Raw genomic sequence first — 17,770 nt, 5'->3', positions numbered from 1 at the left:
TATATATATATATTTACATACATACATACATACATACATACATACACACACACACACAAAAGGATCAGCTTCTGTATTCTAAGTCTTGGATGCGCCAAATGTGAAATCTCCCTGCCATTAATTCCCCAATTCTGTTCCCTCCCACCTGTGTGTTACGCTCCTCCATAATATATAAAAATGGAAGTCAAACAAAAATGTAGAAATCCCCTTTAATGGGCAAAACAGATGTGGGGGGGGAACCCCTCAAAATGGACACAGGTGTGTAGACCCGGGAACTCAGCACAGGGATGATGGGAGCTCCTCATAATGGGCACAGCGGGTGTGCAGACCCGGGAATTCAGTGCGGGGATGGTGGGAAAACCTCAATGTGCACAGCAGGTCCATTAGCACTAGGAACTCAGTGCAAGGATAGTAGAAACACCTCATAATGGGCAAAGCAGATGTGCAGACTTTAACTACATGTAGGGATGGTGGGAACCCCTCATAATGGACATATCAGGTGTGAAAGCATGGGAACTCAGCACAGGGATGGTCAGAGACCCTCATAATGGGCACAATAGGTGTGCAGACCTGGTGAAAGATTTTTCTTGGCTTCCTATGTGCTGGAACCTTTTTACTAGAGGAGTGAGTCTAGAAAGTGCATTAAACGTCCACCTCCGTAACCCTGTATATGTGATGCCTAGAGCAAAAATTCAGTCAAATTTAAGTAAAAAGACAAATAAATGGACCTGTAAAAGAAAGAATTTATATATTTATTTTAGGATAAAGTCATACTACAGGAGTACAGACACTTCTACTGTTCCTGGTTACTTCCAGAGAGCGCAGTACAGGACATGAACAGAATCAAGCTGGAAAGCTTCTATGAACAGACGTCGTGCGGCATTTCCACCCAACCTCCCGAGTTGGAACATTTTCCTCAGAATAAATTAAGCTATACAGCGTTTTGCTGCCAGCCCTTCGCTCCACTAATGAGTTTGCAAATCTTAAACCAATTTTCCGTCCTCTGCTATCAGGGTAAATGGATGATTATGGCTGCCCAGGAAAGGTAGCCATTAGGGCGCACTTAGCTTATTAGGAGAGGAGATAGCGGCGTGAGTCACGTCCACGGACGTAACCTAAAAAATGTGGCATCCATCAACATGCACCTCTTATGCTCAATCTAAAGCGGACTTTGAACAGAAGTTCTATCGGGAATACAAAAACGCATCATACTGAGAGTACTCTACATCAGGACATACTAGGTGCACACAGCAGCCGCTATCCCAGCATTGGAGAGCTGTCCAATGCTTGCACATGAATAAACTCCCGCACATGGGCACAGTGGTCCGGATCTCCTCCTGTCTAAGCTGCTACTCTGTGGTTTGTAAATACCTCCACTCGTGATCATGCGACTACAAGCCTTGGTGCCGTACTCTTGCCGGTAGCCTTGGGCCATCTACTACCAGTAAAGTTGACCGTCTGTGTCAACCTGGCACTGGGAACACCATACTGATGCTGAGAATGTGATTTTTAGGGGGATGTCTATGCAATTAGGGATGCACAGATACCGGTTTTTCGGTATCAAGTATGAGTACTGATACTTTGCTTTTGGTACTAGTCGATACCGATGCTTCCGCTGGCATGGATCTGGCCTCCTGGGCAATCTGATTGGCCGAGAAGCTGGCTACATGTTGTCTGGCCGGCTTGATTGTGCTTGGCTGGGAAACCGGCTTCCCAGCCAATCAGGGAAACCAGGCGGTGGGTAATGACCAGCCTCCCAGCTTCCCGATTGCCTGGGACGGCGGCTTTCCATCCAATCAGAAACCGGGAGGCTGGCCATTACTCGCCGCCCAGCTTCCTGATCGCAATGTAGGCTGGCTACATGTTCCCCTATGGCACTGCCGGTCAGAGGAAATCTTCCTCTGACTGGAAGTTCGGGTATCGGGGAAGGTATCGGAGTGTACTCGCTCAAATACTTGTTATCGGCAACAATACAGTTACTAGTATCGGTGCATTCCCTATATGCAATACAAAGTTTCCCACTACAACTGAAAATTGTCCTTTTCCATCATAAATAAAAAGGATTTTTTACATCGTACATTAACCATTTTACTGTCACTGACTTATGTCACACATCGGCAGCAGCGGGAACTTGTCAACGGATCCCTCACGGCTATGTCCGTTTACCTGTGTACAGCCTGGAAGCAATTTGGGGCAGCAGTTTGCTTCCAGGGGCCGGTAAACATGTGTTGGGCTAATATTCACAGTGAACGCTAAACTGATGACCTGTGTAGGCTTTTAAAGCATCGCCTATGGACAATTTGGGGTACCGGAGTTTCTTGCCAATTTTTAAGCTGGACATGTTGAATATCTATTTACTCGGCAACCTAAAACCAACTTAAAAGCATCTCTTACTGAAATTTGGGGTTTGATTAAGAGTTGCTCTAACATCATGAGACACAGAAATGTGCTACTGCCTCTGTTTTATTCTACAGGATCTCTGCTTTCAGGAAATATATTTGAGGGGTTCCAAGTAATTCTAAAAGGCCTAAAATGTGAATTATAAGAACACAAAAACAGCTGTGGCAGAGAAAGGGTTAGAGTCAATTCAAGTGCATAGGGACATCCAAAAGCAGTCCTGAGGGGAGGTCAACACATCGAACACCAGGCTGATAGACCCATGTTTACAAGGGGCTCAACAGAGGTCACCGAGCGGCCTGGAGAACCTCTTGACCAAAGCTGGCATCAGAGGAGACCTGAACATCTGCCTGGTAAAACTTAATGAATGTGTGAACACAAAACAACGTTGCAGCAATGCAAATCTGAGAAACATGACCGAAGTTGAAAAGTCCACAAAGCACTAACTCAGCTAGTGGAGTAAGCATTGACAGGGAAGGGTGGAACCTGGTCCTCAAGGGGGAAACTTGTCGCTGGAACACAAGAAAGGGTTAGATCAACCACCTGAGAACTCGCCTTGCAGAGGTGATGGCAACGAGAAAGTCAACCTTTCAAGAGAGTAGACCAGGGAATATCCCCGCTGGGCCCCTTCCTAGAGAACAGACAGAACCAGGTTAAGAGCCTGCGGAGTCACTGGGGAATGCACAGGTGGAAATGTGCGAGACACCCTGTACAATGAGCAAACCCTAAAGTGAGGCAAGCGGCCTTTGATTTGACCCTTGATGGTACTCAAGGTGAAACTTGATCCAGACCAGACCGGGGAAAAGACTGGATTTGTCTCATGGAGTACTTGCTGGGATGGAAACATCCGGTCTTGCACCAGGAGAAATATGTCTTCCATGTGCACTTTGTGAGAAGCCAACTTCATAGCTTTGAGGGGAGCAGGGATAAACAAATCAGGTAAGCTTCTATCCTTCAAGAGTTGGCCTTCAACAGCTGGTCCAGTAAAACCCAATAATCAAGAAGCTGTTGTGGGACAGAAGAAGATCTGGACCATCGTCATGTACCAAGTCATCAAGCATCGCTTGGAGACATTCCTTATTGTCCTCTGCTGACCATACAGATGTAGCTAAAGGGACATCAGAAATGGACTCTGAAGGAGAGAATGTGGATGCACGCTTGTGGCACCGGAGTTCTGAGACAATGAACATGGCTCCATAAACCCAACGGAGAAGTTCTCTCTGGAGAAAAAGGAGAAGGGAGCCACCCCTGAAGGAGTAAAGGATGACTCCGAGGAGTGTCCGAACTCCTAAAGGTGGTAGCAGCATAACCCTATGAACCTGAATGAAAAGAAACTCGATATTATAACTGCTCGAAATCGGTCCCCGACCTATCAGACATAGTGGGAGGTTCCGAGATGAGCCAATTAGGTTGCTCTCTGGCTTTATAGCACATTAGGAATTCCAAGACTGTCTGAACTGAATGATAATGATTCGGGAAGGTAACACCGGTTTCCATGCATGCGTTTGGCCAGCAGGAGTCATTGAGCAATACACAGAACAAAGGCTTGGCCGTGCTCCGCACATTTCCTCATATGGACAAAACTCCCTTCATATGACAAATTGGCATTCCTGCAGCCTGCGGCCAACGCTCCCCGCAGACCAACATCCATCCTCTGCATCTGAGCAGCCTAACAAGTGTCATTAACATGCGCACACACTTCCACAGAGGGGGCTGAAGCAGAATATCCGCGTGGAGGGCAACCATGCCGCTCTAATGGCAGGTCGCCATGAAATGGGACACAACGTGCAATCCCAAGGACAGTGGTCCTGCATCATACGCAAGGTCCTCGATGGCCTGTCCACATCCTGGACATCAATATCTGGTATTCGGTGCACACAAAGTAGATTTACATCCATGAAAGCTATTGAGGAATATATCTTTAAGCCCTCGTTCACACCTGAACGTTTTGTAGCGCGTTCTACGCTCGACAAACGCTCTACAAAACGCTCAAACATGAAAATCCCATTGTTTTCAATGGGTCTGGTTCACACCTTGCCGTATTTCAGCCCGTCCCTAACGCGCTACAAAACGTCCCGCGCCTGAAAAGGTACATCTACTACTTTGGGCCGTTTTTGTTGCGCGTTTCCATTGGGATACAGCCAAGTAGCCCTCGGAAACGCACGTTTGTCACGCGATTTTTTTTACCGGTTAAAAAAAACGCGCGACAGACGCGCATATGCAATACGCCTAGGTGTGAACCAGGACTCAATGAAAGTTTTTGCACCCGAACTTCAACTCCAGGTAATAATACTTTAATACACGGATGAAAATACATATGAGAGCAGTTTACATGCCAAAGGATTTCTCTTTACGTCTATCCAGTTCAGAGATTTACACAGCCCTGGCACGCAGCAGTCAGGAAGAGAAGACGACCTACATTTTCTCTGCTGCAGTTAAGTAACACCCGAAGGTCTTGTCCCTCCCCCAGCCTGCAACTGGACAGTGAAAAGAAGCAGTAGACCGACGAGTTCATCTATTGCTGGAAGTGCCTGCTGCACACTATACAGTGTTGTGACCGGTGTAGATAAGACAAGTGATCAAAGTGGCCGCCACAGAAGGAAACACAGCGACCAAGACACTGTCGCCTTGTGGAAGGGACCCTGCGCGACCCTGAAACATCGTTATTTACAAGAAAACAATATTTTCTTTGCATTTTGAAGTGCTGGTGACCTATCTTCTCATCTCTGATGGCCTTATCAGTCATCAGCTCTTTCCTCCTATCAGCATGTTCCTTGTTGGCTCCTTGTGCTGTTTATCCCCCTACTCTGAGCTCTGCTGTATATGGTCTGCAAGAGGCCGAGATCAGAATCAGGTACACAGCTTGCATTTAAAAAAATAATAATTGATTAATAAAACACAGAGCTCCATTAATTTGCCCCTTTCTATCTGCCTGGAGTTCAGAATCAACAGATTACTATAGCTTTCCGGTCACAGAAAAAACATTGCTCATTCTTCCCTAATCACAGAACGGATTCTGAATGCAGAAGATGTCGCGGGCCAGAGCTGCTCCCATTACAGGAAGATTTACCATTCCAATAATAGAAGCAGACGGGCCGATCCATTCTACAAGATCCGCGGCCCGATCCGTTCTACAAGATCCGCGGCCCGATCCGTTCTACAAGATCCGCGGCCCGATCCGTTCTACAAGATCCGCGGCCCGTCCCTGCAAATGGCCCAAAACGGATAAAACGGAATACATTAATCTGGAATGTAATGATTTGATATCACGTGAACGTCTGCATCGCATCTAACCAGGGATGCACCGATACTAATAAAATCGGTATCAATACCGAGTATTTGGGAGGAGTACTCTTACCGGCCCAAATGCTCCCGATACCAGAACTTCCGGTATCAGGAAGCTGGGTGGCGAGTCATTAAACACTGCCCGGCTTCCCAAGTGGCCGGGAAGCTGGCTCCACGCTCCGTCATTTGGCGACGAGGGAGCATGGAGCTGCCTTCCCGGCCAATCAGGAAGCCAGGCAGCGTGTAATGACTGGCCGTCCGGGTTCCTGATTGGTCGGGAAGCTGGCCAACCACGAAGCCGGACGGCAAGTCATTACCTGCCCCCCAGCTTCCCGATTGCCCACAAAGCTGGCTCCATGCTTCTTTATCACCTGGTGATGGAGCATGGAGACGGCTTCCCTGCTAATTGGGAAGCCGAGTGGCGAGTCATTACATGCTGCCCGGCTTCCTTAATAGGACTTCCAATATCGGTATTGGTGAGTACTGAAAAAAAATTATTCGGTACTCATACTCAATACCGAAAAAACGATATCTGTGCATCCCTACTAGTAGGCATGTGGAAGTGGCAAGCAGGGCAGTCGGCTGCACGAGAAAAATAAAGCAGATCTAAACCCAAGAGGAAATGTAATATATTGCTGCTTAGCCTGTGGAGGCTGCATTCCTTTTCATTCTTCCGATTCTCCCCCCCCCCCCCCCCTTCCTTTGCTCTCACTCACTGTACTGGATCTTTGCAAAGTTGCACTAGGTTAGGACTACAGAACACCTCCTAACAAGCAGGACTGGAAAGAGTCCGCTATTCAGGCGTGGGGTTCGTACCGCTTTATAGCTGCATTAGACAGGTACACTTTATAAATCCTCCTAGAATGGGGTTTATGTCTTCTATGTTCTCCGGTAATCCCCCCGAGACCTTTGTGGTTACTTCTCCCAATAGTGATACAGAAAACCGGTCACAGCCCGAGCAATGCAAACCCAGCAGATCAGCACGGAATGTAGAAGCAGATTATACCCCGGGGGGGGGGGCATGCGCGCAACAGTCTGTCCATACACAGAGGAGGTAGACTGTATTCAAAGATCTGTATTCTGGAAGCAAATATTGGTCTTACTCTATGAAAGCATCTATCCATATATTACATTCAGAATGCATCCTATGACATCACCGAGAATGCAGCCTATCCATTCACTAGAGAGCGGTGACATCACTGAGAATGCAGTCTATCCCTTCACTAGAGACCGGTGACATCACTGAGAATGCAGCCTATCCATTCACTAGAGAGCGGTGACATCACTGAGAATGCAGCCTATCCCATCACTAGAGAGCGGTGACATCACTGAGAATGCAGCCTATCCCTTCACTAGAGAGCGGTGACATCACTGAGAATGCAGCCTATCCATTCACTAGAGACAGGTGACATCACTGAGAATGCAGCCTATCCATTTACTAGAGAGCGGTGACATCACTGAGAATGCAGCCTATCCCATCACAGAGCGGTGACATGCATGCCTGTAGCCAAGAGTAAAGACCAATCACCGTGCTACACTACAAAGGGGAAAGCTCCACAGGTCAGGAGCAGATACGTCTCTCCCACAGATTAACTGAAAACTACACAGACAGAGAATTGATGAAATATGAAAGGTCAGCTCTCATTAAACGGATACAGAAGACTAATAAATGTCTGCTGCGCACTATGTGATCTTGTTACCTTAAGTGCCCTTTACCTCTGTTCTGTCCTTCCCGGCTCTGCCGAACATTCACAGCATCTGCCAGTGAACTTCCCTGGATGGCAGCTCCGACGTGACTTAATGCAACGTCTGATTACAATGGGGGAGGAGTCACATGGCAGGTGAATTAAAAAAATAATTTATTGAAAAGGATAAAACACTGCATGTGAATGACTCGATCTTCCTGTGCTTTCACCCGCAGTTTTATTGGGTTGGTGACAGGGTCTCTTTAAAGCAGTGTAGGGGAAATATTTCTACAGTGGAACTTAAAATCCGGCGCCTCCAGATTCCCAGTTCAGCATCCTGAGGACCCTCAATAATGCAGTTTGCGCCCACGCTTGCCCGGCTACCGATCACCGAGATAGGTGGCACTGCTAACCAATAGAAACATTTCCAGGTGGCGGGTAGAAGGGTAAGCAATCCGGTCCCAAACTGCTCTACAGAAGGAGAGTGGCAGCATGTGGGCATCTTATAGCACTTCAAGCCACATCAAGCAAAGCTCATATTTAAAAAGGTGCCTTCCTCGCCTCCCAAAAAGGCTTCAATTTGCCCTCCTCACCTCCATTTAAGGCTTCAAGGTCCCTTTCTCGCCATCTTAAAAGGCTTCAAAGTGCCCTCCTTGCCTCCCGAAAAGGCTTCAAGGAGGCCTCCCAGCCTCACGAAAAAGCTTCAAGGAGCCCTACCCGCTTCACGAAAAAGCTTCAAAAAGGAGCCCGCCACTTGAAAAGGCTTCAAAGTGCTCTCCCAACCTCCCAAAAAGGCTTCAAGGTGTCCTCCCCGCCTTCCTAAAAAACTGCAGAAGATCAACGGTGGGGGGGCAAGAAAGAAATATATTCACCTTTCTCCAACTTCCATGGTGAAGGCGGTGACTTCATCCCCCTGTCAACAAGATCTCAGGGAATAGCCACTAGCCCAAAACTCAGCACAGTGCAGGATCATTTCCTCTTGGGCTACTCAAGATCCTGAGATCTGGCTGGAAGGAGGATGATGGCACCCTTCTGCCACAGTAGTAGATGGTCCGCTTTAAAGGTGCCCGCCATTTAAAGTAACTGGCACCACAGAAACGCCCGACAATGCATTGTTTTTCCTGGCCGTCAAGCTGACCCTATTGGTCTCGATACGTAAGCAAGCATTGCAGCCAAGATTTGAGAAATCTGTATGACTTGCCTGAGCTGCATGCTTGTTCCAGCTCAGGAAGGAGAGAGTGGGCCGGTATAACAACCAGGCAACAAGGCCTCTTTATTAAACTAAACTTATGCTTTTCTCTTAGAGAACTATGTGGTGAGTGCTTTTCACTCACCTCATAGTTCTAGCCGACCTGTGACAATGAGACTGTCACAGGTCAGCTCAGTAGATCGGGAAGTGAGCGAACACATACCGGCGTTCGCTCACCTATCCATCCTGTCACGGCTCTCTGCCGTGACAGGGGAGGGGCTGGATCCTCCCCTCCAATCCGCCAGCTCTGACTGGCGGAACGGACGGGGGAGGGTACAGCTGGCTCTGCCTCTAGATAGATTCCGGCACAATTGTCGGGATCCACTTCAGCTGCGGCGTCTCAGTATACCGCGAGTTGTAGCTCGCGGTATACTGAGCCTAGGGTGACGGGAAGACGCTAGTTTGTGTCCTCCCATTACCCTAAGGAGAACTATGGGGAAAAGCCCTAACCACATAGTTCTCCTTTCATTGCTCAGCCTCCTTATACTTCCACCCCTCCTTCACCAATCTTTCACTGCTGGGAAATTCCCGGTACCTATGTGTATGGAGAAACACGAGTCACTCCCCTACTACCATGTGAAACCAATTATGCTTGGTGATTGGCCCGGCCCAATCACATGGTGAGAATGCTCAGCCCTGTGACAGCTCTGAAGCTTGCACATGCAAACAGAGCAGCAGGGGAGAAAAAGAAAGAAAAATAGATTCAGACAAAGCACGGGTTCACTTTAAGACCGATCAAGGTCATGTACAATGAAAAAGTTCGACAAGTTATATATAGAAGTTCTAAATGATATCATTTCAAACACAAATATATAGATCACATTGAAAAGCCTCGGGATCACCTTCATGCACACAAAAGCCATCTTGGGCAATCTACAGAGATGTCACAATGAACACCCTACATCCTCTGTAGAACGTTCCTCCTGGCCTCTGTATAAACCCCTCACCCTGGAGGATGCCATCTTCGATTCCGTAACAGCTCCGCAGAGATAAGACCCGGGCGGCGGTAAAAGCTGCGAGGTACGGCAGAGTCAGAGCAGCAGAAGGCGACTCCAGAGGGAGTTATTGGCAGACATTGCAAAGTCAATGTACCGTATAACACCATTCCTGCAGTGTCAGGAGACAGATGTTCTACACACATTGTGATGCATCAGACCTTTGCCTAATGTCCCAACTGGAACCATTAAAGAAGAAGAGGTCCAGGGGAAGAAGGAAGATGGTTTACGATGAGATGTTGCTCAGCTACCTACACGTTTAACACTTTCTTCTTCATTTGTAACACAGAAGAGGTAACAGGATCAGACAACCTTTCCTGGAAGGAGGGGTGGCTACATCCTGGTCTTACAAGCACATCAAATCAGACACTCAAGGGCAATTAGGGCTACTGGTCAACAAGGCCCCCCCATCACTGAACAGGGGCATGTTGGTGAGAAGGCCGGATCCGAAATTTAGAGGGAGTTGAGCCCATAGACACACAAAGACAAACCAGGTTTTATGGGTTACACAAGGTTTTCTAGCCAACAAAGGCCACAGCAGACCACGTATAGTGCCATTTCTCTGCATTTTCAGTAAGTACAGAAAATACATGTTGACTTGACCAGACTTGCAGTGTGCTTGTCACTTAGGAGTTGAACTCAAACAGAAATTATCTTTGCCAAACTACTATATTACTTTGCCACCCAAACCCCATGTAAAAGAGGAGGAAGACATGTTTGTAGTCCAAAATCAGGAGTGCTGCCTACTGACAACCATGGCTCCCTGCATAGTTACATGATGATTGAGCATTCCCACACTAGGACAGGAAGTGTGTTAGGTGAAAATAGAAAGAACAAAGAAAACCAACCAACCGACCAACCAAACCACCTTGAAGGATATTCAAACCCAAGAACACCATAGTTAGTGTGATGATTGAGCTTTGCCCACTAGAACAAGATGTACGTCAGGTGAAAATAGAAAGAAGAAAACGAACGCAGCCATCTTAGCCAAGTCCTGCTAAGCTACAACATCTTACATTTTTGTTGGGTTTAGATATTCTTTTACTTGCAATTAACAAGAACGATTAAAAGAAGCGACTCACTTCAAAAACGGACCAGTGTTCTGAACTGGCTATGCAGATTTAAAGGTCAACCACCACTACGAGAAGGTAATGGTACTTGAAATACTAGCTTTAGATAATTCCCGCTGTCCAACCATCTTCTGTTCAACCAATAGTAGTTCCCTTTCCAAAATCCTGCCACCCCATAAGATGTCCGTCTATGAAGACACCCCAAATAAACTGGTAATTCCCCAACAGTCCTTGGCCACATTCCTTTACCACATAGTGGAACAGGGAGGTGGATTTCAACCACCACTGAAGCTTGGACCCCAAACCAAATGGTATAAACACACACACACACACACACACACACACACACGGGGGCCCTTTCAGTGAAAACCCTCCAAGTCCACACTGAAGAACAACGGATGGTCTCACCTTCCGACGAGGCGGTGATGTTGGTCGCTTTGAGGTTCAGGTTCGGTAGCGGTACCGCACAAATGTTCCTCCCCAGCTTCTGATTTAAAGGCAAATTGAAGGTGATTTCGTACTTGTGCAAAATCTTCAGAAAGCCGACCTGTAGGATCACAAGGAGAAAAGGCGTCAATAAAATCCCTTCCTTCTTTCTGGCCTGTGCAGAGGGACTAGTGGGCTTGCTGCAGCTGGCCTGCTTCTTCACCAAACACATAACATACATGTGAAAGTGACAATATATCGTGGAGATGCACGTTATTAATGCGAGTTAAAGATGAACTCCAACCTTTTTTTTTTTTATCCCACGCTTGTGGCCGGAGTTCCGATCCAAGTACTAGGGTGCAGGCCACAGCAGGGTGAATTGTTAGGTCAGTATCTACAAAGTGAGGTGAATTCCTGCCCTTGACAGTTGTAACGATACAGTTTCCCCAAATTTAGGCCCGGTTCCCACCTAGGCGTTTTTCCGCGCTTTCGTACTCGTGGAAAAACGCTCAAACAGGGAAATGCCATTATTTTCAATGTTCATTGGTTCCCATCTGGGTGTTTTTCCGCGAGTACAAACGCGCGGGAAACCGCCCTACGCCCAAAGAAGTACATGTACTTCTTTGGGGCGTTTTGGTCGGGCGTTTCCATTGGGAAACAGCCAACTAGCCCTTGGAAACGCGAGTTTACAGCGAATCGCAGTAAAAACACGCAACGCGAACCGCGCGACAAACACGCATATTCAATCCGCATAGGTGTGAACCCAGCCTTAAAGTTTTCCTTTTGTTTTTTCAAAGTTTTTTTTATTGATTTGTAAGGAAAACAAAAGTACGTAACAATTAGCAGTATACAAGTATAAAATCAGAAAAACCCGACCAATATCAAATAATAATCCAGGAAGACAGCCCTCAACCTCAATAAATATTGTTTTAAAAAAATAAAATAAAAGCCCAGATAATAAATAATAATAATAATAAGCAAAGCTACTGAGGCCTCAAGCACCAAGGAAAGGTCCACGGAAGTGCCATAAAGCAGAAGGAGCCAGTCCCAAACATAACAGAGTAAAGGTGGCCATACACTTTACAACCCTGGCAAGACTTGTCTTGCCAGGGTTGTAAAGTAATAAAAAAAAACGTACGATCTGCCCATCTTGGACAGGCAGATCGTACCTGCGATCATCGTAAACCCACCCCCTGAGGGGCGGGCTTCCGATGACTGCAATGCTGAACGGGCAGCACACCGGCCCGTTCGGCAGTCATCTCTCGATCATGTTAAAAAAAAACAGCCGAAAATCGTACGATTCTCGGCTGGTTTTCCAACATGCTCGATATACAAAAAAGTAGTGCGACCGCACATTAGAAACGGTCGCACACCTTCCATACACTGCATGATTATCGCACGAGAATCGTGCAGTGTATGGGCACCTTTAGAGAGTTAAAGTAACATGGCGCAACCATCCCCCCCCCACCCCCGAGGCGCAGGAATAGTGAGGTCAAAGGTTGGTAAAAAGCGGATTGAAGAACCAGTGCAGAAGAGAAAATGATAAGAAAAAAGGTTCCAAGGTTGTTGTCCTTCCACTTAAATGCAATCAAAAAGGTATATTAAGAAACATCTCGCAATCCTACATGTCATCTGTGGGTCCCAGACATCAGCAATTTGTTTGCGTTTATCCTGCAATAGGCACGTCAGTTTTACACGAGTCATTACCCAAGACAGTTTACACTTGAAATATGCGAAGGACACCTTGGCCGTCTTCCAGGCTTTGGCAACAGATAAACATAAAAGTAATCAATTTATCAGAGGCTTTCGTCACCGAGGGGATAGAGTGTCACTCGATAAATCAATGCAAATACTCTGATCCAGAATGGGCAAAGGGGAGGACAGAGCCGCCAAGTGCCATACATGGTGCCCGGGTCTGAGCAGCCTCCAAAACATAAACGGGGAAACATCCGGAAAAATGATCAACAGCGTGGTAGGGACAAGGTACCGGCGCCTGAAAACCTTGAAGTTTGCTCGCTTCTGCACAACTGCAGCGTCTCCTGGAAAGTATTGCCGTTCACTGGTGGATGGTCGTTATGTTCATACATAAAATGTATCAACAGCTGTGGCGGCTGCCGTCTCAGGCCTTCGCGGCATCACATGCCTCTATGATACCGCAGCAGCATTGGGACTATAGATACTAACAATATTGTCAAATTACAAAGCTGCCACTGTAAATGTCTACAAAATTTAAGGAAACAAAAAACAGAACAATTTATATTTAAAAAGGGAGAACAATGGGGTTAGGGCTTTTCCCCATAGTTCTCCTTAGGGTAACGGGGAGGACGCTAGTCCTCCCGTCACGCTAGGGCCAGTATACCGCGAGACGCCGCAGCGGATCCCGACAATTATGCCGGGATCCGCCCAGCTGCGTGACTGACAGCTGGCTCTGCCTATCTAGAGGCAAAGCCAGCTGTACCCGCCCCCTCCCGTTCCGCCAGTCAGCGCTGGCGGATCGGAGCGGGGAGGGGGGAATCCAGCCCCTCCCCTGTCACGGCAGAGAGCCGTGACAGGATCGAGAGGTGAGCGAACGGCGGTATGTGTTCTCTCACCTCCCGATCTACTGAGCCGACCTGTGACAGTCTCATTGTCACAGGTCGGCTAGAACTATGAGGTGAGTGAAAAGCACTCACCTCATAGTTCTCCTTTAAAGGTTTAACTATTTTATCCTCTGAAAATTTTCAAAAATTTGCACCACCCTAAAATCTCACATAGCTGCTCTACAATCAGTGTATGGAGGCCCAAAAATCAGATTAATGGGTAAACCTACAGCCTTTCATGCGTGAAAAGATCTCATTCTTTAAGGGCTTGTTCACACGACGTCCGGATTCTGTCCTGACCATATTCCGTACGCTCCTGCACTAAAAAATGCATCCCAATGTCTCCCTATGTGTTTTATGGGCTACAGTTCTCACGTGCGCAGTCCGTTCAGGTCCGGACAGAAAAAAAAACTGCATGTCACATTTTGTCTCGTCCGGAAACACACGAACGCATCAAAAACGCAACGAAAACGCGCTGCACTGCAGCTAATCAAAAAAAAAAAAAAAAAACTCCTGCGAGCTCGTTCTCTGCAGATTGCTGTAACCAGCACCAACACCATGCCTGCGACATGTCTGATCACCAGCTTTACATACACAAAAGGGAAGTGGTTGCTACGAGAGGGCGGAAGTGACCTCAGGAGGAGGAATCTGCACACTGACAGCACCACGGCTTAAAAAATAAAATATAAATGAACCGTCAGCGTCCGGACCGCGGTAAAAAAAAAAAAAAAAAAAACACGTAAAAAACGCACTGCATGCATAGCACCGCGTCTGCAGATCCGCACCGGCAAATCGTGTGAACAAGCCCCAAGTCAGCATGGAGTAGCGTGCTGAGCATTTCATGGGTTCGCATGCTTTTGTCACATGTTGTGTGACAATTGCTCCCATGAATCATTATTCATCCCTTGTACACTACTTCATGCTAAATAAAACAATGGAATGTTTCCCCCATCACACGCAGCGAGTCTGGTCTCCCATCTGTTTTTGTTTTGGCAAAGATATGCTCAGTCTGAATTTCCCAGCTTTATGACCGGTGTGGATCAATAAATAGGCCCCTATGGTGAATGTAAACACTTATTCTTGTCCCTGCAATACATCCCCTTTTTAATACAGGACAAGACCCTGCTAGCTTTGTTTACAGCAGCCTGGCACTGCAAACTACCTTTCAGTTTGTGGTCTACAATGACCCCCAAATCCTTCTCCATTTCTGACTTCCCTAGCGGCATACCCATAATTGTATAACCCATTTGTTTATTTTTAATTCCAAAGTGCATTACTTTGCATTTATCGACATTAAACCTCATCTGCCACATTAATGCCCACTCCCCCATCGTGGCTGATCTTATCCGCAGATAATATTCCAGTGGAAATTCTCCATCGTATGCGTCTGAAAACCTCCCACCGTCATCCTCTGCCAACGACCCTTCAACCCAACAAGCTCCAGATGGTCTCCAATAATGGACTTCCTGACACAAAGCCAACCATTCCAGCTCAAGAGACCCGAAGAGCGACCTCTAGCCTGGACCAATAAAGACAAATCAGAGCCTACACGGCCAGAAGAAAACCGTCCAATGCCAGCATATTGCGGAGCAAGCATGGACACATGAAACAGAACTTTCAGAACCAATCAGTGCAAACTAATACATAGCGGGGTCTCGAAAAGAGAGCCGATTGTTTACCAAAAAACATATTTTGGTTCAACAATTATTATTTATTAATATTATAAATGGTGACTACCTGCTGATGCCTAGAATGTGGCCGTGTGGTCCAGGGAGGCTTTATGCCTATGGTGATTTCAGATTGTATTAGGTTTAGGAAATTGATGTGGATGTGAAACCAATGGGCTTATACATTGGCCCTTTATCGGTATTTATTAAGTAAGTAAAATAAAAATGAATTTCTAAGAGTTATATGCGTAAGAATTATATGTTCTCCATGCTTAGAGTGGCACCTTAAAAGACCCACTTTCTCTGTTTTTTGCTTCAATTTAATTAAGGGGTGTGGTGTCCTGTTCCACCTGGTGGCTCAGAACCATATTTTGTGTAAATATTTTGGTTCAAAACACCCCCTTCTGTCTTTGGAAGCATTAATCCCGACACTTCCTTCCATTTATAAAGCTGCTCCTTGACATGGAAGGACAAAAATAACATTTCAACATTTTTCTTACTCAAAACAAATCTAGAAAAAAAATGTCACACTCTCCTAAACATGGGGCAATTTACTTCCTAGGAAGGGAAGCTGAAAAACCTATTTTTCTTCGTGGAGGAAATACAGAATTTCACCAACATCTGAACAGTAATTTTTTTTTTAAGCAAAAATAGAGAAAAAAAAAAATTCAAGTATGGTCAAGTATAGCAAATAGAAAAAATGTTCCAGCACAGGTTTCAGAGCGGAATGTAGGAAAGTTAATTTGATGTTTTTTTTTTTTGTTTTTTTTTAATCCTTTTTTCGTAGCCAAAGTAGGACTGGCTGTAAGTGGATCACCATGGCATAATTGGATTATAGACTAGTATAATCCTATCAGCCATAACATTAAGACCACCCACCTAACATTCAGCAGGTCCCCCTTTTGCCACCAAAACAGCCCTGACCCATCAAGGCATGGACTCCATTAGACCTCTGAAGGTACCACCAAGAAGTCAGCAGCAGATCCTTCAAGTCCTGCAAGTTGTGAGGTGATCGGCCTCCTTGGGTCGGACTTGTTTTTCCAGCACATCCCACAGATGCTCAATTGGATTGAGATCTGGAGAATTTGGAGGCCAAGTCATCACCTCAAACTCATTGTGTTCCTCAAACCATTCTTCAAACAAAGCATTACACTGCCCCTACGGCTTGTCTTCTTCCCATATTACATCCTGGTGCCATCTCTTCCCCAGGTAAGTGACACACACGCACTCGGCCATCCACATGATGTAAATGAAAACGTGATTCATCAGACCAGGTCACCTTCTTCCATTGATCCGTGGTCCAGTTCTGAAGCTCACATGCCTATTGTAGGTGTTTTTGGCGGTGGAAGCTGGTCAGCATGGACACCATGACTGGTCTGCAGCTATACAGCCCCCTATGCAACAAACCACAATCCTCTGTGTTTTCAGACACCTTTCTATCAGAACCAGAATTAACGGTTTTCAGCAATTTGATCTACAGTATCGCTTCTATTGCATTGGACTACACCAGGGCTCAAAAGTGGAAATTTGGGTCTCCAAGTACCGGTCCGCGGACCAACAGCGGCCCGCGAGCCGGTACTATGTGGCCAGCAGACATGTCAGGCACGCGATCACAGACCGCGTACCTGACTTGCGGGAGAAGCTCCACGGTCTGCATCTGTGTCAGATGCAGACCGCAGAGCTGCTCCTGTCGGCTCCGGCTTCCTTCAGCCGGACCTCTGACAGTTCTGAGCTCCGGCCGAAAGCAGGCATGTATTAGTGAGGTCCGCAGACCTCACTAATCACACCCAGATAACGATCCTCCTCAAGCCTCCTCCCTGCAAAGCCGTGACCAGGTGAGGGGGCTCGCGGGGAGGGGAGTGTATTATTAGTTTGTGTGTGGGGGGTTAATAAGGAGAAGGTGGAGTGTTTTAATTATTTTATATGTGGGGGGGTGTGAAGGAATATGGATCATATCAAGAAAATGTCCTTTTCTATGTTTTAAATTTGTTTCATTTGCTTCCTAGCTTTGCGACTTTCCTTACTCAGCTTTTTAGCGTTGCTATGCGTAACCAAGAGATATAACCTGTATTCGGGAGCGCGCCGAGGATACATGAAAGGAATGCCGAGGGAGGAATCTACAGGCAGAAGATATCTTTGACTAACCAATTAGCGAGAGACACAAAACTTTAACTAACAGCCCCTCTAGTTTGCCCAATAGTACAAGACATTTAGAGATAACAGATGTGGGCATATGTGTGACGAGCACTCTCCTGTTATCCGTGTATAAAGGAGAGAGAGACCGCCCTGAATAAATTAGATGAGTCATAAACCTTGTGATTTTGTGATTTCTCTGGTGCACCGAACACAACATAATTAGGAACAGCAGCAGACATCTTGTGTGAACCCAGTTGTGGTTCAGATCCATTTCAGCAGTA

The 17,770-nt window shown here is 46.5% G+C and overlaps 1 protein-coding gene across 1 annotated transcript in view; it reads right to left on the bottom strand.

Moving 5' to 3' along the window:
- Positions 1-17,770, bottom strand: part of CUNH20orf27 (chromosome unknown C20orf27 homolog) — a 44,665-nt gene that overhangs the window by 15,702 nt on the left and 11,193 nt on the right. The window contains exon 3 of the mRNA XM_018569677.1: positions 11,090-11,228. Coding sequence (XP_018425179.1) covers positions 11,090-11,228 — 139 coding nt within the window. The remainder of the gene's footprint in view (positions 1-11,089; positions 11,229-17,770) is intronic.

This window comes from Nanorana parkeri, unplaced genomic scaffold, assembly GCF_000935625.1.
Source record: "Nanorana parkeri isolate BGI_ZX_2015 unplaced genomic scaffold, ASM93562v1 scaffold1379, whole genome shotgun sequence".
Taxonomy (NCBI): Eukaryota; Metazoa; Chordata; class Amphibia; order Anura; family Dicroglossidae; genus Nanorana; species Nanorana parkeri.
The sequence above is the reverse complement of the archived record's forward strand: the minus strand, read 5'-3'. Positions and strand labels throughout refer to the sequence as shown.